A 22,836-nucleotide genomic window follows, 5' to 3' on the forward strand; every position below is an offset into this window, starting at 1 on the left:
TCCAAGTGTCTGTCATCTTAGGATTTCATTGGGTCTCCAGGGTAAGTCATTCCTAGATGCTCCTCATCTATGTCTTCTCATTTTTTCCATAAACAATTTCATCAATGGTTTTTATTGAATGCTTTTTTTCCCTACTTTATTGATTTCTGCTTTTATCTTTATATTTTTCTATTCTTCTGGGGATTTTTTCAGGAAAGTTACTGTGCTCTCTTTTTTCTAATATTTGATAAAGATCCTTAATTTTTTAGCTTTTCTAATATATTCATCTGAAGACTACATATTTCTTATTAAACAAAGCTTTTGCTTCATCCCATTAATTTTACTAAGTAGTCTTTTCATTATTATTTAATTTAAAATATTTTCTAGTATCTATAATAATTTCTTCTTTGAACCATGGTTTGTTCACAGGGAAATTTCTTAAATGTACAAACTGTTGAAGATTCTCTAGTTCTTTTAAATTTTTTTCTTCCTATCAAACCTGCATAATTGTGGTCATAGAACATACTTTTTGATTTCAGTATTTTCAAGTTTTTGGATATAATATATGGTCAATTATACCCTATAATTCTTATATGTACTGTTTTACATGTCAGTTAAATCAATTCTGTTAATTATGTTGTTCACATTTTTATTTTTGTCTGGTTGTTCTACCAGTTAATGAGAGAGATGTGTTAAAACCCTGCACAATTATTATGAATTTGTCTATTTCTCTCTTGTTTTATGCCAGTGTTTGCTATATATGTTTTAAGAATATGTAATTAGGTGCTCCAGTCGAGCCGCCCGGCGCCGCCGCCACTGCCACGCGCCCCGCGCCCCGCGCCCCCAGCCCAGGCCTCTGCTCCCTGCGGCCCGCTACCCGCAGGGCTGTGGCTGCGACAGCGGGTTCCGCCGCCCTCCGCCGGCCCCCAGCGCGCGGACCCCCAGGCTGCCGCGCTCCCTCAGGAAGCGACAGGCCCCAGGCCCCTCTCTTCACCGGGTCCTCACACCCGCTCCCGCTCCTGCCCACGCAGGCGACCTGACCGTGAGGCCCGGGAGGTTCTTCAGAAGACGATGAGGTCATTAAACCAGGTTTCATCAGCCCCAGGCGGGGCAAGCAAAGGTGGTGGAGAAGAGCCCGGAAAGCTGCCAGAGCAGGCAGAGGAGGAATCCCAGGTTTTGCACGGAACTGGCCACTGTAAGTGGTTCAATGTGCGTATGGGATTTGGATTCATCTCCATGATAAACCGAGAGGTGGAGCCTCTTGGATATTCCAGTGGATGTATTTGTACACCAAAATCCTCTGGAGGTGAAATAACTTCCGTCTTAGAAATAAAAATAAGGTCACCCGGAAGATGCCGAATCACCCCGCTGCAGACATGCAGGTCTGCCCACACCCTAGCCAGGTCCTGAGTCGCACGGAACACGCCTAATCACCCCGCTGCAGACAGGCAGCCACCTAGTTCCACATTACAAAGACGCAGAGGACACCAGACCACCAGACCATGGTACTGAGTCCCGCTGCTCCCGACCCAGAGGTAGGGGCTTCTGAACCGCCGTCCCACTGCTCCTGGTCCAGAGGAAGGGGCTTCCGGACCACCATCCCTCCCACCGCTCCCAGCCCAGAGGTGGGGGCTTCTGAGCTGCCATCCCACTGTTCCTGGTCCAGAGGAAGGGGTTTCCCGGCCACCATCCCTCCCGCTGCCCAAGCCCACAGGAAAGGGCTTTTGGGTCACCATCCCTACCACTGCTCTCGGCCCCTTTCCCACCTCTCCCAGCTCAGAGGAGGTAATCCGTGCACATGCTAACAGCCCCCCACCCCAGTCGAAATGAGAAAACACGGAAGTAAGTCTCAAAACCAGACTTCCACATCACCTACAGCAACCCCAAAGGGACATGAGATGGAACACTCTGATGCTCAACCACCTGGAACCACTGAACTGGCAACAAAAGGGGATCTGGAAAAAATGAAATCAGAAATAATTTCTCAGATAACAGGAGAAATTGTGCTGCTAGTGCAAGACATGATTAATACATCTAGAGAGGAGCTCAGGAACATGATGGAATCCCAACATAAGAAACAAATGGAATCCATAAAACACATGCAAATAGATTTCCAGGACATGAAAAACTCCATTGAAAGTCTACACAGCAGAATGAGCCAGTGTGAGGACAGAATTTCAGATATAGAAGATAAGATTGCAATTAGTGACCAGGAAAAGAAAAATTGCTTCAAAATTATAAGGGAACATGAGAAATCAATCCAGCAGCTGCTAGATGATGCAAAGAAAAATAACATAAGTCTGATTGGAGTCAATGAAGAAACAGGAGAGAGTGGAGATGACATAAAAAAAAATCTCTTCACAGAAATAATGGCAGAAAACTTCCCAAGCAGGGGAAAAGAGCTTGACATACAGATAAGTGAGGCATATAGGACTGCAAATAGCCTTGATCAAAAAAAAATCTACACATGGGAATATAATTGTTAAGATTCCAGAAACTCAACAGAAGAACAAAGTTCTACAAACAGTCAGAGAAAAGAAACATCACATACAAAGGAAAGCCCATCAGAATCACAGCAGACTTCTCAACACAAACCATCAAGGCAAGAAGAGCTTGGAGTGACATATTCCAAGCCCTCAAAGAAAACAGCCTCCAACCCAGATTGATGTACCCTGCAAAACTATCTTTGAAAATGGATGGAGAAATAAGATACTTTCATGACAAAGAGCACCTTAGGAGCTTTGTGAATACCAAACCAGCACTCCAAAGAATTTTACACAATATCCTAGGAACAGACATTGAGGATCACAACCCCAGGAAGCAAAGCAGAATGAACCCATTTGGCATGACAAGAAATTAAATGTAAAGGGGGAGAACCCAACAAAAAGAAAAAGTCATGGCAATGACAAGTCAATACATTTCAGTTATAACCATCAATGTTAATGGTCTCAATTCACCAGTCAAAAGAAATAGACTGGCAGAATGGGTCAAGAAGCAAAATCCAACAATATGTTGCATACAAGAAACACACTTAATTCAAAAGGAAACTCATAGACTGAAAGTTAAAGGGTGGAAAACAATACTCAATGCAACAGGAACCCGCAAAAAAGCAGGAGTAGCTATCCTCTTTGCAGAGCAAGTAGATTTCAAACCAACACTGATTAAGAGAGATGAAGAAGGACACTACATCCTTGTAAAGGGAACAATCCAAGAGGAAGAGATGACAATCATAAATATCTATTCACCAAACACTAGTGCACCCAACTATATAAAACAAATACTAACAGACATGAAAAGTCATATATGCACTAATACAATTGTAGTGGGGGACCTCAACACCCCACTGTCACAAATAGATAGATCAACTAGACAAAAAATAAGTAATGAAATACTAGAACTCAATCGAACTCTTCAACAAATGAACTTAACAGATGTTTACAGTCTTCTACCCCATAAAATCAAAATACACATTCTTCTCAGCTGTACATGGATCATTCTCAAAAATAGACCACATACTCACATAGAACATGGTTAAATAAGTGCAAAGGAATTGAAGTTATCCCCTGTATATTATCAGACCATAGTGCGATGAAATTGGAGATCCATCGCAAAAGAAACTCAAAAAATTTCATAAACACGTGGAAATTGAACAACACACTTCTGAATAACCAATGGGTCACAGAGGAAATTAAAGAAGAAATCAGACAGTTCCTTCAATTAAGTAACAATACAACATATCACAATCTATGGGACACAATGAAAGCAGTCTTACGAGGGAAATTCATAGCAGTGAATACACATATTAGGAAAACAGAACCAGCCCAATTAAACAACCTGATGCTGCACCTCAAGCTTCTAGAAAAAGAAGAGCAGGACAACTCCAGAGCTTATACAAGGGAGGAAATTATAAAGATCAGAGGAGAAATCAATGCAATGGAGACTAAGAGAACAGTACAAAAAAATCAATGAAGCCAGGGGTTGGTTCTTTGAAAGAATCAACAAAATTGACAAACTCTTAGCCAACCTTTTCAGAAAAAGGAAAGAAAAGGCCCAAATCCATGCAATTGGGAATGAAAAGGGTGAAATGACAACAGACCGAGCAGAAATCCAGAGGATCATCAATACCTACTTCCAGAACCTATACACCAATAAGATGGACAACACAGAAGAAATGGACAGATTCCTAGATACATATGAATTACCAAAGTTGAACAAAGAAGACCTAAAAATTCTGAACAACCCAATATCAACCAATGAAATTGAAAATGTAATTAAAAACTTATCAACTAAGAAAAACTCGGGCCCTGATGGCTTCACTGCTGAATTCTACAAGACATTTAGAGAGGAACTGCTGCCACTACTGTTTAAACTCTTCAGTGAAATTGAAAGGGAAGCAATACTCCCAAATTCATTCCTGGAAGCAAGCATCACCTTGATCCCCAAAGCAGAGAAAGACCCAACTGAAAAAGAGAACTATAGGCCACTCTCACTAATGAACATAGATGCAAAAATCCTTAATAAGATACTGGCAAACAGAATGCAGAAGATCATCAAGAAGATCATACACCCTGATCAAGTGGGATTCATCCCAGGGATGCAGGGATGGTTCAATATATGAAAATCAATTAATGTAATACACTATATCAATAGAGCCCAGGACAAAAGCCATATGATTATCTCCATAGATGCAGAAAAAGCATTTGACAAAATCCAACATGCATTTATGATAAAAACCCTACAAAAAAATTGGAATACATGGTCTCTACCTCAAACTGATAGAAGCCATCTATGGAAAACCAACAGCCAATATCATACTAAATGGTCAAAAACTGAAATCCTTCACACTAAAATCAGGAACAAGACAAGGATGTCCACTATCACCACTCTTGTTCAATATAGTTCTGGAAACATTAGCCATGGCAATTAGACAAGAGAAATAAAAGGAATAAAGATAGGAAATGAAGAAGTCAAATTGTCGTTATTTGCAGATGACATGATACTCTATATAGAAGACCCCAAGAACTCCACCAAAAGTCTTCTAGACTTAATAACCAAATTCAGTCAAGTAGCTGGTTACAGGGTCAACACACAAAAATCAATAGCTTTCCTCTACACCAATGACAGACTCACTGAGAGAGAAATAGGGCAAATAATTCCTTTCATAATAGCATCCAAAAAACTAAAATACCTAGGAATCACCCCAACGAAAGAAATCAAAGACCTCTTCTCTGAAAACTATGGCACTCTGAAAGGAGAGGTTGAAGATGGTATCAGAAAATGGACAGACATCCCCTGCTCCTGGGTAGGAAGGATTAATATAGTGAAAATGGCCATACTTCCAAAACTGCTACATAGATTTAATGCAATTCCAATTGACATCCCAGCAGCATACTTCATAGACCTCGAGAAAACAATCCAAAAATTCATTTGGAGCAAGAAGAGACCCAGAATAGCAAAAGCAATTCTAGGTAACAGAGACATGGCAGCGGGTATCTCAATCCCCAACCTGCAATTATACAAAGCTACTGTGATAAAAACAGCATGGTACTGGCAAAGAAACAGACTTGAGGACCAGTGGAACAGATTAGAAGATGCAGAAACAACGCCAGACACACTCAGCCATCTCATCTTCGACAAAGGAGCCAAACACCCTCACCGGAGGAAAGATAGCCTCTTGAATAAATGGTGCTGGAAAAATTGGGCTTCAACTTGCCAGAGATTAAAACTAGACCTGTATCTCTCACCATGCTCTAAACTAAAATCAAAATGGATTAAAGATCTAAATATTAAAATAGAAACTCTGAACCAGTTGGAACAGAGGTTAGGTAGAACCCTTGAAGACATCGGTGTAGGAAAGGATTTTATGAACAAAACCTCAGTTGCCCGTGAACTAGCACAAACAATCAACAAGTGGGATCTCTTATTAAAAGGCTTCTGCACAGCAAGAGAAACCACCAGCAGTGTGAAGAGACAACCCACAACGCGGGAAAAAATCTTCACCTGCTCTTCCTCAGACAAAGGTCTACTATCTCGAATCTATAAAGAATTTAAAAAGATCAGACCTCCCAAATTTAAAGACCCAATCCAAAAATGGGCATCTGAAATGAACAGACATTTCTCACACAAAGAAGTAGAAATAGCAAATAAACACATGAGAAAATGTTCAACATCACTGGTCATTCGAGAGATGCAAATGAAAACAACGCTGAGATTCCACCTCACTCCAGAAAGAATGGCTGCTATCAAAAAATCAACCAATAACAAATGCTGGGGGGGGGGAGCTGTGGGAAAAGAGGAATACTGGTCCACTGTTGGAAGGAGTGTCGACTGGTGCAACCAGTGTGGAAATCAGCATGGATCCACCTCAAAGAACTAGGACTGGAAGTCCCATTTGACCCAGCTATTCCCTCACTGGGTATCTTCCCCAAAGAATTAAAAGAATCTTACCACAGTGATATATGTGTGCCCATGTTGATAGCAGCACAGTTTGTAATAGCTAAAACTTGGAAACACCCCAAATGCCCATCAACTGGAGACTGGATCAAGAAAATGTGGGTTTTTTATAAAATGGAGTACTACTCAGCCATAAAAAATGAGAAATTAGAGACATTTATAGCTAAATGGATGCACATTGAGGCAATACTCTTAAGTGAAATAAATAGGACACACATGAATATACCAAATAGTTTCTCTGGTGTGAGAAACTGAAAGTATAAATAAGGACTAAATGTATAATGGGTAATGTGAAATAGGAAGAAAAGGGGCAAAGGGAAAGGAAGTCGGAGGGCTGGGGAAAGTATAGAAGGGAATGGGATTAATATGAGAAAATGGAAAAATAGGAACAAAATCTTTGTAAATAGGGCTGAATGGAGGGGTTGAAGGGAGGGCTGGGCAAGGGTGAAAAATAAGAACCAAGAGAGACTATGTAAAGGTGCAAATTTCCAATGATGAATGTCATTATATTGTATACCTAAAATGTACCAATGATTAGAATGAATAATCGATAATGTAAAATAGGAAGAAAAGGTCCAAAGGGGTAGGGGTAGTGGGACGGGCAGGGGAAAGGAAAGAAGGGAAAAGAAAATGTTGAGAAATGGAAAAAATGGAAATAAAGTCTTTGTAAATAGGGAAGAGTGGAGGGCGTGAAGGGAGGGCTAGGAATGGGGAAAAAATAAGAACCAAGATGCATTATGTAGAGGTACAATTCCCAATGAGAAATGTAATTGTGTTGTATACCTACAATGTACCAAGAAAAGAATTAAAAAAAAAAAAAAAAAGAATATGTAATTAGGGGCCGACGATTTAGCTCAGTTGTTTCGCCACCTGCTGCACAAGCACAAGGACCCAAGTTCGATCCCCGGTACTAAAAAAGCAACAAAAAAATGTAATTAGGTACACATGAATCTAGAGTTGTCATTACCTAACCGTGAATATCTATATGAAATATTCTTTATTTCTAAGTGATGCTTTTTGCCTTGAAACCTTTTCATTACACTAGCTTTTGTTTTTGTGTGTGGTGGTGGTAATGGTGATGATACTGGGAATTGAACCCAGGACGTTTGTACTAAACTACATCCTTAGCCTTTTTTAAAATTTTGAGAAAGGGTCATGTGCACCATGCCTGGCTATACCAGCTTTCTTTTGGTTCGTGTTTGTATGATTTATCTTTTTACATTTTTTCACCTTCACAGTTTTCTTGGATACATTTTATAAGTACCGTCTTATTTTCTTTTCTTTAATTCATTGTGTTTTAATTGGAGTATTTAGTCCATTCACATTTAATGTAATTACTGACAAATTTGGGTCTAGATTAGCCATCTTGTTAATTTTTTAGCCATCTTGCTAGGTTTTTCTTTTTTTTTTAACTATAATTATCTTTATTAGGCACTGAAATTTTTTAAAGTACTATGTTTACTTCACATACAATTATTTTGTTTAACAAGATGGAGTGCTCTTTTCTTCCAAAGTACATACTGTATCACAGGGTTAGGCATTCTCAAGCAGATATAAGCTGTACAGAAGCTGAATATATTTAAAATAATGGAATGAGGGGCCTAGGGATTTAGCTCAGTGGTTCCGCTGCCTGCCTTGCAAGTGCAAGGTCCCAAGTTTGATCCCCAGTACCAAAATAAATAAATAAATAAAATAAAATAATGAAATGAAAGCATAGACTTCTTGGTATGTCAAATTTTCCATCAGAAATCAGGAAAATTCAGTATGGTTCTGGTAAACATCTCATACTTCTAAGAAATCAATAAGCAATGTGTGGCAGAGTATTTTTGCATTAAAAACATGTTAACCTCCCAGGTGTGAGCCTTTTTAGTAGTCAAAACATTATGCTGAGTGATTCTTGCTGTCTCCCCCACACACGGTTCAAGAATGCTTTAGCCAATAAATTAAACCCTGACCACTTAAAGGATTTTGTGGCATTTCAGGAACCAGTATTGCTTTACCTGGATACTTACAAATATTCACCATCACAGATGAGAAAGAGCCATTTTAAGGAACCAATAAATTCTCCACTTAGAATCAGTCTATTGCTGATAATTAAGTTATTTCACTCTGAGCTAGAAGGGCTTCAGTATTCAGAAGTAAAATATTTAGAAGTGAAAGAAAATGGCCTAATATATAACATAAATTAACCTGCCTAAAATTTTAATTTAACCTACTTTAAATTTACCTACGTTAACAGATCTTTTTTTTTTTTAACAACAAAGGAGATCCTAAAGACTTGCAGCCATGATGGTTCTTCTCAAAATGAGATCAAAGATTGTCTTGGAAGAGTCAGATGATCATCCAGTGGTTAACATTTCTTCATAGCGACTCTTTATTGACTGCTTAATTGTCCTATGTAGTAGCTTAACTGACAGAGGTCAGACTTTCTTCTTAAACTAGTGTTCTGCATTTCACATAATATAGGGAAGTTTTAGAAAAACAATCTGCTGTGTTTACAGCATATTTTCAATTTCAATAGATTACTTAAATACTGTGTATAACTCATGTGGAACTGTGAAATATTGCAGACAAGTTCCTCTGATTTAAATGTTGGTAAAAGCTATTAAGCTCCATTATCTCTACTTAAAATTTCACCATGTGCATATAAAAAATATTCTACTTATTGATCAACTCTTGAGTTCTAAATTTTGGGCCACATTTTGTGATGGCAATATATGAAAAAACTTTCAGATCAGAATACAAAGAATGCATATTGCTTCACACATCTTTTTTCTTCCTTGTTGGGTTTTCATTTTGTTTGCCGCAATATATTCTTTTTCTCTTCTTTCCTACTATCTTCTAGGTTGATTAAATATTTTTATTATTCTGTTTTCCCCTTCTTTAGTGTGGTAGTTATAAACTCTTTTACTATTTAGTGATTACCATAAAAAGTACAGAATGTACACCTACCTTGCAAGTGCAAGGTCCCAAGTTCAATCCCTGGTACAAAAAAAAGTACAGAATGTCTTTTTTTTTTCTTTATCCTTTTATTGGTACGTTTTAAGTATACAGTATAATGACATTCATCATTGGAAATTTGCACCTTTACATAATCTCTTGGTTCTTGTATTTTCCCCCTTCCCCTGCCCTCCCTTCAACCCCTCCATCCCTCCCTGTTTACAGAGACTTTGTTTGCTTTTTTTCATTTTCTCATATTAATTCCAGTCCCTTCTTTCCTTTCCCCTACCCTACCCACTTCCCTTTCCCCTTTAGCCCTTTTCTTCCTATTTCACATTATCTATTATACCTTTTAGTCCTTATTTACACTTTCAGTTTCTCACACTAGAGAAACTATTCGGTATTTACACGTGTCCTATTTATTTCACTTAAGAGTATCTCCTCAATGTGCATCCACTTAGCTATAAATGTCTCTAATTTCTCATTTTTTATGGCTGAGTAGTGCTCCATTTTATTTTTTTAAAAAACACATCTTCTTTATCCAGTCTCCAGTTGATGGGCATTTGGGGTGTTTCCAAGTTTTAGCTATTACAAACTGTGCTGCTATGAACATGGGTGCACATATATCACCGTGGTATGATTCTTTTAATTCTTTGGGGAAGATACCCAGTGGGGGAATAGCTGGGTCAAATGGGACTTCCAGTCCTAGTTCTTTGAGGTGACTCCATGCTGATTTCCACACTGGTTGCACCAGTCGACACTCCCTCCAACAGTGGACCAGTGTTCCTCTTTTCCCACAGCGCCCCCCCCCCGCATTTGTTATTGGTTGATTTCTTGATAGCAGCCATTCTTTCTGGGGTGAGGTAGAATCTTAGCATTGTTTTCATTTGCATCTCTCGAATGACCAGTGATGTTGAACATTTTTTCATATCTTTATTTGCTATTTCTACTTCTTTGTGTGAGAAATGTCTGTTCATTTCAGATCCCCATTTTTGAATTGGGTCTTTAAATTTGGGAGGTCTGATTTCTTAAGTTCTTTATAGCTTCTAGATAGTAGACCTTTGCCTGAGGATCAGCAGGTGAAAATTTTTCAACCCATATTGTGGGTTGTCTCTTCACACTGTTGGTGGTTTCTCTTGCTGTGCAGAAGCTTTTTAGTAAGAAAGAAGAGATCCCACTTGTTGATTGTTTGACTAGTTCATGGGCAACTGAGGTTTTGTTCATAAAATCTTTTCCTACACCAATGTCTTCAAGACTTCTACCTAACCTCTGTTCCAGCATTTCTGTTTTAATATTTAGATCTTTAATCCATTTTGATTTTAGTTTAGTGCATGGTGAGAGATATAGGTCTAGTTGTAGTCTTTGGCAAGTTGAAACCAAATTTTTCCAGCACCATTTATTAAAGAGGCTATCTTTCCTTCAGTGAGGGTGTTTGGCTCCTTTATCGAAGATGAGGTAGCTGTGTCTGGAGTTGTTTCTGCATCTTCTAATCTGTTCCACTGGTCCTCCGGTCTGTTTCTTTACCAGTACCATACTGTTTTTATCACAGTACCTTGTAGTATACTTTCAAGGTGGGGGTTGTAATACCCCCTGCCATGTCTCTGTTACCTAGAATTGTTTTTGCTATTCTGGGTCTCTTTTTGTTCCAAATGAATTTTTGGATTGTTTTCTCAAGGTTGGTGAAGTATGCTGGTGGGATTACAATTGGGATTGCATTGAATCTATACAGCAGTTTTGGAAGTATGGCCATTTTCACTATGTTGATCCTTCCTACCCAGGAGCAAGGGATGTCTTTCCATTTTCCGATATCATCTTCAATCTCACTTTTCAAAGTGCCATAGTTTTCAGAGAAGAGGTCTTTGATTTCTTTTGTTAGGTTGATTCCTAGGTATTTCAGTTTTTTGGATGCTATTGTGAAACGAATTGTTTGCCCTATTTCTCTGGAATTTATTCTTGATTTATCAGTATCATTTATAAATTAGAACTTTTACGTTTTCCAGGACAGTCAAAGGTCCTTATGAGCCTTCTAATTTTGCATAACTTTCTCCATCTTTTGTGCTATTATTATCACATATTTTAACTACAGAAGACATTATTTTATTGTTTATATAGCCAATATTCAGTTTGACTCACCCTCGTATGTACTTATTTTATCTTCATCCTTCGCATGATCATTTTTTTTCTGTCAAGAGAGCAACAGTTAACCGTGGTGTGCGGCGGGGCGGTGTTTTTCTGCTCCTTTGCTGTGTTGCATTCTCTTGCCTGGGTTTTTGTTTGTTTGGTTTCTGGGGAAACAATTCACAGATTGAACCCAGGAATACTTTTTTACTGAGCTACATCCCCAACACCACCACCCTCCTTCTGAGATAGGGTCTCAGTAAATTGCCCAGGCTGGCCTCCAACTTATGATCTTCCTGCCTCTGCCTCCTGAGTATTTGGGATTATAGGCATGCACCACCACACCCAGCTTTTTTACCTTTTGATTTGGTCTGAAAGTGTCTTCATTTTACCTTTAATTTTGAAGATTTTGTTGTTGGGGAACAAATTCTTGGTTGACAGTTATTTACTATTGATTCTTTGAAAATATTCTATTTTCATACTTAGTTTCAACTAAAAAGCCAGCTCTCAAATTGAAAGCTGCCTGCTTTCTAAGATTTTGTTTATCATTGGTTCCACAGTTTTTACTATGACATTGATACAGTGGTAGTTTCTATCTGAATGTATTATACTTAAAGTTTGTAGGTCTCCTTGTATCCAGGGCTTGATATCTCTCTTTCTGAAAATTCTTAGCTAATGTCTCTTCAAAACTTATGCTCCATTTTCTCTAATTTATCTTTTGGGGACTCTTAAGTATATATGTTATACATTTATCCTTGTTCCCTACATCTCTTACTCTTTTCTTAACTTTCTATAATTATAACCTTTCTCTGCTTTGGACTGGGTTTATTATCTAGTGTTTTTTCCAACTCACTATTTCTGTTTTCAGCTCTAATATATTATTAAATTCATCTATTAGTTTTAATTCTTGTATTTTTGTTATAAAACTTTGATTTGGTTCTATTTATTGTTTATAAGTTTCTGTAGAAATGCTTTCTTTTTTTTGATCTATTAAAAATAATTTTTTAAAAGTTTGTATCTCACAATTACGTAATCTGGATCCCCTTATGTTTTTGGTGTTCAATCATCTTTTCTTTTTTTTTTTTTTTCCTTCTGGGGATTGAATTCAGGACCTTGCACTTGCAAGTCAGGCGTGGTGCCTCTGAGCTAAATCCCTGGCCCTCAATCATCTTTTCTTATCTTTTTATGTATTCAGCAATTTTTTTACTGAGATCTGAGAAGTTATAGAAGTAATTTAAGCTTTAAGATGATGTCATTTTCCTCCAGAAAGAATTTGTTTGTTCTGGTAAGAAGCTAGAGATCACCTTATTTAGTTTCAGGGATTGACATTGTTTAAAGTGGGGCTTTAATGCTGAAATTAATTGAATGCTGAAAGGGCAGAATACTGTTCAGTTTCCAGTGCCTCCTACGTGAAGGTATAGCCCTTCAGAATGCCCAAGTCTGGGGTTTTTACAAGGCCCCCTCACCCAGCAGCAGATGCCAAACGCATAGTTTTTTTCTTTGCAAGGTGAATGAGGCTGTCAATAATTTCTTAGTCCTTAACCACATTTTCTCAAATCAGCAGGCACCCCTAAAGGAACACTGTCTCCAAGTATGAGGCATACCTCTCTGGGTTCCTTCCCATCCTGGACCATGTCTCTGTAATTCTGGATTACCTTGTTGGCTGTCTGTTGACTTCAGATTTCCTCACAGATTTTCTGGTTGTCAATCAGAACACTAATCCAAGTTACCTAGTATACTCGTTTTAGTTCATGCGGGCTGCTCTAACAAAATACATCAGGCCTTGTAATTGATAGTAATAGAAGTTTATTTCTTGCAGTTCTGAAGCCCAAGAAGTCCAAAATCAAGGCCCAGCAGACATGGTGCCTGGTATAGGCTCACTCTGTGTGTCAAGATTGCCCCTTCTTGCTGTGGCCTCTGTTATAAGGTCACTCATTCCATTCATGAGGACAGAGGTCTCAGGATTGACTCACCTCTGTAAGCCTTCCCCTTAAAAATATGAGGATGAGTCCCAACACATGAATTCTGGAAGGACGTCAACCTTTAGACCATAGCAGTAGCTTTACCATAAGAAGAAAACCTTCCTTTCATTTTCTGACCTACTTTTCTGGATGGCAGGTCTTCCAAATGTGCCCAGCTGTAATAGGAAGAGCACAGCAACTATTTAAATGGTGCTGATTTGGGGCCAGGGATTTAGCTCAGTGGTTGCACTGCCTGCCTGGCAAGCTCAAGGACCCGAGTTTGATCCCTGGTACCAAATAAATAAACAAATAAATGATGCTGATTTTGCGTATCTATGGTTTGTATTGAAAACCCTCTAAGTATCTTTCTCTGTACAAAGTTAAAGGCATGCAGAGACCATGAATCATGCCAGGTATTAAAGTGAAATTTAAAATTAAATGAAAGCAAGAAAATTAAAGCAAAGAAAATTTTTAATTATTGAGTAGAATGTTATTAGCTAAAGTAAATACTGTGAACAAAGGAAACAAAATCGCAAACTGGCCTAAAAGGACCATTATCAGTACAGCTAGATACACAGTTATCCTTAGCCTGCCAAGTACCCCACTCACCCAAGGGGACAGATGGGAATGTCTGTGGGGCTCCACTGCATTACAGATAAGCTTTGGACATTGGGCACTGAATGCCCTGTAACAAGGGAGGTATTCCTGGAGAACAGAGTTCTCTTGCCCCAGTTGCCAGTGCTATGAAAAACTAGAGATGATATAGGCCTCAGGATGTTATCTTTCTCCAAAGACATTTATATATGTATATTTGATTCCGGTAGCAAATACAGGTAGAACAAAAGGCTTGCATGCAGTCATTGTATTACTTAGAATAGGCTAAGCTGCTGAAAGAAGTAGACTCCCTCAATTTTGACGCTTCAGTAGTTTATTTCTCTTTCACATAAAAGTATAGGATAGTATGCATAGTCCAGGACAGTTGGTCACAGTTTGGAGGACTGTTTTCCTCTGCTGACTGAGAGATCTGGGCTGCTTCCACATTGCAGCTAGTCTGTCCCTTGGACCTTGTCTTTCCGGGCATAGGAACAGCTGGATGACCACATCCAGACTCCAGGTGGTGGAAAGGGAAAACACACAACTGTCTTCTACAGTCTAACCTGGAGATGGCACACCTCACTTTTGCTCACATCCAGTAGTGAGAACTTAATTGCAGCAGCACATAATCTAGCTAAGTACTCAGGTAGAAAACAACATTCAGTGGGCAATTAATAATCCCTGTCACAAGAGTAATGAAAAATATGACTCAAAAAGTAATAAAAAGTAGAAGTTAGTTTGGTCTATCTCAAGTTCCAGGTCAAATTAGGACTTTACTCTGTAGCCACAAGGAAGGCCAGCTACTGTTTCTGAGCAGGGAAATGGAATGATGAGAATACATCTTTTGGCCATAGAGGCCAAAATAGATTGTGAAGACCATTTCAGAAGCTGTTACAAGAGTCTGGAAGTAAGATATAAAGTAATAATAAACAAGTGTGGTAGTGGGAAAGAGAAAGAAGAAAAAATGCACCAATATTGTTAGGAACACATGGAATTTCAATGATAACAGCAACTGACATATATTGAACACTTTATACTTACTAACTTATTTAATCCTCAAACCATCTTCATTTTCTCCATTCTACTAATGAAGAAAACTGAAACTTAGAATTAAGTTGTGAAAGAAGGCAAGTGACAGTAAGAGTTAGGGATAGATGAGTGATGAGGGAGTGTGACATATTAGAGTTCTGAAAAGGGTCTGGCCATATCAGTACGTTTTTATATATTTCCAGGCACTTTAGCTCCCAAATTAGTTCCTAGTAGTTTCATTTATGTTGGTTATATTTAAACTTTTTGATGTCAGTGACTATCTTCTGTCCCCACTGTCCTAGGAGGCCTAGTGCAGTGTAGCACATGCCTGAAAATATTTGTTTAGTGACATTGATTACTTTGATTTAAGTATTCCAATAAAAAGTTAATCAAGGCCATAATTGTAGGTTTGTATTAATTAGTTACACATGAATCCTTTCATTCTATCCATTTTCTTAAATAGGATTTCCTAGATCTCTTGCCTTTTAGCTATTACATATTGATTATTGAGAATTTTTTATTTCTTCTAAATGAAAGTTTTCCATTAAATATGTCTGCTGCTTTGTTAACAGGTAGATGCTGGCTGGATTGGATTTTGGTCCATAGTTGGAGGCTGTGTTGTTGGAATAGCTATGGCAAGGTGAGAATATTCCGTATCAAACATGTAAGTGCACAGAAGAGGGACAGAGTCCAGAGAGAAATAGGATACCTTCAATAAACATTCAAATTCAGGGGAAAGTCCAGCAGGCTGAGGTCAGAAAAGGGCACTCTTCAGGCTATAAGAAATTCATGTGCAATAGATAGAATTGGCTGCTACGAGAGACTTTCTCAAGAGTGGTCCTTCCTAAAATGTTTTTTGGAGACTGAAAATGTATTCAGGTGCCATTAAGCTACCTCTGTCCATATTATTAAAGAATAGAATCTTCTAATGAAAGAAAAGTGATATAATAAAGGCAAATCCGTAGTTAACAAAAATTTAAAAAGGAGTTGAGGACTGGGGATTTACCTCAGTGGTTCTGGCATCTGCCTCGCAGGAGCAAGGTCCCGAGTTTGATCCCTGGTACCAAAAGAAAAAAAAGGAGTTGAACCCTTTATGAGAGCATCTCTAGAAGTTCCCATGAAGAAGCAGTCTCCTGATTAGCAGGTTTTTACCTCTGGTCCTTTTTGGCATATCTGTCCCTATGGTTGTCGCACTTGGATAAAAAATGTGCATGAAGGTTTCCAGTTTCATCAGACTTCCTTTGATCTAAACCCATTATGACAATGCTGTTTTAGCATAAGCCAGAGGAAAGGGGTTTCATTTATTCTAAAAAAGAATGAAAATGTCACTCTTTTAGGTGACTGCCTATCAAACTACTCTTAGTGTTTTCAAAAAGATAATACTCATTCACTCCCCAAGTCATTTTACCCTGTTTAATGAAAAAAAAAAAAAAAAAAACAGGCAATCAACTTTATTTAGTAGGAGAGGAGAATCTAATTACATATTAGGGGAGATCGAATAAGATAAAGTAAATCACCCCAATATCTAAATGCTTAAACATAAATGACACAGGATAATAAACTGTTTCCGTAGTGTTCCTGGGATAATGAAAGAGTAAACTGACACTAACTTCTAAATCACTTTCTTTGAGGTTTCTATAAGTTAGGAAAACATAAGAATAAAATCTAAAAGCTAAAGAACCAGGGTGGGAAAATATTATATGGAGGAAATCATTTCACAAATATTGAAATACACTGACCTGTCACATTTTGATAAGAATTATACCTAATTTTTCTAATTAAATATCCAAGCCAATTATAGTGAGTCATCACTCATCAGTACTTTTCTAAACACCAAATAGGTCAAAGAAAGAACCATTATGTATCTGAAATGACATCTCACAGCTCTTTTCTCTTCATTTTCTTTCTACAGCCACTTAATTTTAAATTATATATAGATGCAACCTAGATAGGAAAATAACAAGGAGGAGAGTTCTGCCTTTTAATTGTTGAAATGGAAATTCTGAAAAGGACTTTGCTTACTCTGTGAGCAGAAACTAGTGTTAAGAATTTCTTTAGCTTAAAAACAATTTTTAAATTATTTTCATAACAGCATTTTTTGAGAATTCCCTAGAATGGATTCTTCTCGTGGACATGTGTACTTTGGGTAAATGTTTTGTAATTATGTTGCTAAAGACCAGTATTCAAGGTACTGCCTTGTAGGTCCTAACAATACTCTGATGGAATCAGCACATTTGAAAGGATGCTCCAAAATAGCATAGCCAGGTGGTATAGTCCATGTCTGTGATCCCAGCACTCAGCAGGCTAAGGCAGAAAGACTACTGCAAGTTCAAGACCAGCCTGAAGTATGTAGTGAGCCACTGTCTCAAAAAACAAAGAAACAAACAAGGGCCAGGTGTGGTGGCCCACTCCCGTAATCTCTGCACTCAAGAGGCTGAAGCAAGAGGATTCCCTCAAGTTTGAGGCCAGCCTGGGCAGCATAGTGAGTTCAAGGACAGCCTGAACTATATAGGGAGATCCTGTGTAAAAAAAACAAAACAAAAAGAAAAACAAACAAATGAGGGCCAAGTGTGGTGGTGCATATCTGTAATCCCAGCACGCACGCAGGAGACTGAGATAGGATTGCCATGAGTTTGAAGCCAGCCTGAGTTACCTAGTGAGTTTAAGGCCAGCCTGATCTCCATAGTGAGACCCTGTCTCAAACAAACAAACAAAATAGCAGATCACAGTGGTCAGTTTATTGATCAGGTTCTGAGAAGTTTTCTTATAGTTCAACTCTGAGTTGTACCAGAAAGCTGTTGTAGTCTGTCATACCTTTTCCCCCGCCTATCTGATGAAAACGTTTATGTAGCATACCTAAGTGTAAACCAGAAATGTGCTTCCTAAACTTGGAATTATGACAAAGTGTTCTGCATTGTCTGGAGGGACATTTCTATCAAGCTGGGGAACCTTTTCCGGAGTACCTAGAATTTTCTGCTTATAAACTTTTAGACGAGAACAAGTGTCATTGAGCAAAAAAGTACATCTATTTTTCCTACCAAAAGAGGGCATCAGCTCCCATAGGAAGTCATTTGAGACTACAAGACGCTAACATGATTAACCATATCATGTCAAATAAGTACAACACAAAGGATAGTACTGAATGTGTTCGAATAACAGCCACATAACTACAATAGAAATTACAATCAATTTTTTAAAATTCTAAATGGAGAGAACATGGTAAATGTTATATTGGGAATGGGATTGATTTTTCTATAATAGCAATTCTAAAGGACAGAATAAATTATGTATAGGTATAGTCAGAGGACTGTGCTTTATACAGTCAACAACCTGCATGTGTGGAAAAGCAATCAGAAAATAGAAAAATATTTGGCATGCCTTTTAGTGCCATGTTGATTCAGAAAATGTTAGTGATTTTGAGACCTTAGAATGCTATAAAAGTCCCTAGATTTATAGAATGATACTTAATATTGTAGTTGCCATGTTCTTGTGCTTAGGAAGCTTACAGTCTTGTAGGGAAGACAAAGAATAAACAAATGCAGAAATATGACAGTTTCCAATCCAGAACAGTGCGCTGTAGAAGTAAAATAGAATGTAGAGAGCTGAGTGAGCTGAGACATACACAGGAGTGGGCCACGTGAGGTCTTAGGGTACCAGCATTCCAGCCAGATGGGGCAAGTGAAAGGCCACTCAGTGCCGTGGAAAGCAGGCCTAATACCTGTGAAAACAGAACCTGCCATCAGCGAGGAGAAGAGGAGCAGAGGCAGGACCGGGTCACACAGGGCCACAGAGGCTGTGGGGTAGGCACCTGTGTCCTCAGAGTTTGAATTCTGGGAGAGTCATCTTTGCAAGTTTGTGTCAATAATCAGCCTGTTGTCTAATTCTTGGATGTATGTTTGTTATAGAATGTTTAGAAAGTACAGAAAAATATAAAGGAAATAAAAGTGGCATTTAAAAACTAAGAATCTATCCAACGAGTTACAGATCCCAAACAGATGACATTTTGTGGTTTTATAAGAGAAAAAAAGTAACATCATACACACAAGAAAATGTGTCAGTGAAAGAGCCTAAACATCAAAAATTATAACTAGCTATTAAAACAATGCATGGAAAATTCTTCAGTTAGCAGTTGTTTAATGGAAGTTGTGTCCTTAATTTAAACAACACTTTAAAAATCCAACTGGAATTAATAGAGCATTGTTTCTTTTCAGGTTTGCAGATTTTATCCGGGGTATGCTGAAGCTGATCCTCCTCCTCCTGTTCTCTGGGGCTACGCTGTCATCCACATGGTTCACCCTGACCTGTCTGAACAGCATCACACACCTGCCTTTGACCACAGGTGAGAACAAGCCACTTTTGAACTTTGAGTAGAATATTTTTAGTTCACAGAAGTACAGGTAAACATATTCTGACACTAGAATGTTTTCTTGCTTTCTGTAAGTAATTGTTAAATTTATAAAAATGTTTACCTTGTCCAATAATTTCATGTGAAAAGAGCCCAAGAAATAAGTAAAAATATTTTAATTGGCATTTTACATTTGGAAAAGAAGTCAAGTCTTTGGCTTAAACTCATATAGCATGGAAAAACACTCATTTAAAATTTATATCAATCATTAAACAGTGAAGAAAAGGCAAAAAGCTATGACATTTAAAGCATTCTTCAGTAAAATTCTTTGAATCAACACCTGTAAGTTTATTTTATATTTAGTTTTATTCATTATAGAAAGTGGAAATACTTATTGAAAGTATATGATAGTCAGCTTACTTAACTCATCTAATCCAAAACATTTGTAGTTGCTGTTGTTTTATTGTTAATATTCAGGGTCTGAACTGTTCTGTTTCTGCTATAAGTTGCATAAATTTAGTGGCTTAAAGCAACACAATTTTATTATCTTCTAGTTCAGTAGGCTACAAGGAGACCCACCACGGGCCTCACTGGGCTAAAATCAAAGTGTGGAAGACTCGGAAGAATCTACTTCCTTGCCTCTTCCAGTTTCTAGAGCCCACCCTGTTCCTTGGCCTCTGCGGGCCACGTCCTCTCAGGTCCCGGCGCTGGCACCTCCTCCCGCAGTCACATCTCTCTGTACTCTTCTCTTCCACCTCCCTATTGCACTTTTGTGGATCCTTGTCTTCACATTGGGCCCACCCAGATAATCCAGGATAATCTCTCAGTTTTAAACTCAGCTGATTACCAACCCTAATTCCATCTCAGCCTTAATGTTCACAAACTCCAGAGATTAAGACATGAACATCTTCAGGGAATGGAAGCATTATACTTCCTGTGCAAGATATTTTTTAAGTTACTATGCTAGATTATTCTATAAACCAAGGAGACTGTTACTGCTTTTTCCTTTCTTCTAACTGTATTGCTTAAGGTACATGTTATTCAATCACCTTTTGGATTATATGCTTAATTATAGGCTTTTTTTTTTTGGTACCGGGGATCAAACTCGGGTCCTTGCGCTTGTGCAGCAGGGGTCGAAACAGATAGGCTTATTTTTTATAAAAGCAGATTGCAGTATTGTTGTAACAAGCATTCTGTATGAGTAGGGTAAATAAGAGTCTGAAAGTAGCTCTGTAGGTGCCTATGGCCCAGAGGAATATACATTTCATGAGTAACCACAAGAAAGAGGGTTCCTTTTGTCTCCACATAACTAAGGAATACTGCATACCCCCCATGGGATCTCTGTACTCATGATAAAAGAACTGGCACTTTACACGTCAGAGGTGTCAAATCTTTAAAGTCAGCCATTTATTTGGGAGGTCCTTCTTGCCACTTTTACAGAGACAGTAGACCTAGAGATAAGGTTGACCCAGACCCACAGTGGGTCAGCCTCCCTGGAGAACCTCGGCAAACTCTCCACCTGTCAGATGGGCTCGACATCTGATAGATGCCACTGAGCCTCCCATTCAAGGACGGTCCAGTGTCAGCCGGAGACTGTGCAGCATTCTTTTTGATCTTTGCAAAGTTAATTTTCAGCATTTGCTGTAATAAAAGCAAATACTGCACAAAAATCAGTGTGGAACAGTAAATGAGGGTGATGGCGTTCAATCAACTCCAAATTGAGACATTGTACAGTGCCCATCAGATGCACATATTCCATTAGTAAGTAATTGCAGTCATCTAAGAGTGAAATAAAACTATTTCTTTCGGTTTATGCTTATTACTTTGTAAATGGCTACTAAATTGTTAGGGCATATATATTTATTAAATTGTTTGGACCTAACTATATAATTAACAGAATTGGTAGCTATTTCTTTTGGCCTTGGGGGACACCATGAAAAATTGCTAAGACATAAAGAGGCTTTGGAAACCTGTGCTTGTCCCATCGTGCTGGCAGCCCTCTCTTCACTGTGTGCATCGCTTTGCCTGCAAAGCCCAGTCATCCAGTCATGGTCAGTAACTAAAAATATGTGAAAACACTGTGCACTGTTTATTTGCCAGTGTGCCTACATTAGAGTTTTGAACAATTTTGTCAAGTATTCCAGGCTATCATTTGTAAGGAACAGGGGAAGGGGACGTTACCAGAACCTCTGCAGTGAGTCCTGGTCTCCTGCGAGCCACGGCAACGCAAGGCAAATTACAGGAAAGGTAGAAAAATGAGACTGAGAAGAAGCTGAGCTTTGGGTCTGATCAGTGCTGCTCTGGGCAGCAAAGAGGAAAGCCCACACCTTACTGCACCTTTTATTCAGTACATCGGGAGAAACAAATGTAACAAATGACTTGCAAAGAGTTCAGTACATCCTGGGTAAACAAGATGTAACAGTCCAAGAACAATGAGGAATTGAGTAGATGTTTGTTCTCCCAGGATGTTTTCAGCTCCCAGGATGCTTCTTGTCCTGGAGAATCACAGCATCACCGGATCATTGAGGTCTCAGTTGTGACTGGAGGCCAAAATGGAGTTATTCTGTAGCTGGGCTGTAGGCAAGAGAACTAGGCTAACCAAATGATTTTACCCTAAAGTTATGTAGCATTGCTCCCGACAATCATTTTTCTCAATCTTATTCTAGTATAATTTTGTAATTTAACAGCTGGACAACATGCTAGCAGAACAGTTTTAGTTTACAACTCTTCTTATCCATGGCATTACACTCAGATTTTTAATGTTACTGTATGTCAAGTACCCATCTGTGAGATTTTCCAAGAACATAGTGATGAGTGCATGAGGAACACATTTCTTTCCCTTGAATTCAGTGTAAAAGATTAATTATAAGGTAGTATATTCATTAAGTTTTAGGTATTTTCTACTTAACATTACAAAATCAGCAGTTTATGTCTGAATAGAAGCATTAGGAATGAATTTAATTTCCTTCCTCTGTTTTTGTCTAGATTTGTATTAACTTTTTTTTGGTACCAAGAATGGAACTCAGGACCTTGTGCTTGCCAGGCAGGTACGGTGCCACTGAGCTAAATGCCCCAGTCCTGTCTAGGTTTGTATAGTGAGCATGTTTTACCTTTATAGTTGGAGGGAAAGTATATTTGAAAACTGCGCATCTTTTTAAATCTTAAAAGAAAATTAATGTGATTGACCCTGGTCAAGACTGTTTTCCCAGTCTGTTGTTGAGAATAATTATGATGGACAGAAAGGAAAGCAGAATGCTATATTAAATCAAGGCCAGAATTGAAAGGTTGAGTTTCATGTGACTGACCGTCTTAACAGTCATGAAATTTATAAATTCTACTGTTGTTTCAATTGCAAATCAGCTTTTGAATGTCACTTAGATAATCCCAAAAGATACATTTTTAAGTTATGAATACACT

At 38.4% G+C, this 22,836-nt stretch overlaps 1 protein-coding gene across 1 annotated transcript in view; it reads left to right on the plus strand.

Annotated features, from left to right (window-relative positions):
- The window catches only part of Slc49a4 (solute carrier family 49 member 4), a 117,072-nt gene that overhangs the window by 67,585 nt on the left and 26,651 nt on the right, over positions 1-22,836 (plus strand). Inside the window, exons 6-7 of the mRNA XM_004873611.4 lie at positions 15,647-15,714; positions 19,286-19,413. Coding sequence (XP_004873668.1) covers positions 15,647-15,714; positions 19,286-19,413 — 196 coding nt within the window. The remainder of the gene's footprint in view (positions 1-15,646; positions 15,715-19,285; positions 19,414-22,836) is intronic.

Source organism: Heterocephalus glaber, unplaced genomic scaffold (genome assembly GCF_053883595.1).
Source record: "Heterocephalus glaber isolate CG9 unplaced genomic scaffold, H.glaber_assembly_v1.0 deba00000122, whole genome shotgun sequence".
Classification (NCBI taxonomy): domain Eukaryota; kingdom Metazoa; phylum Chordata; class Mammalia; order Rodentia; family Bathyergidae; genus Heterocephalus; species Heterocephalus glaber.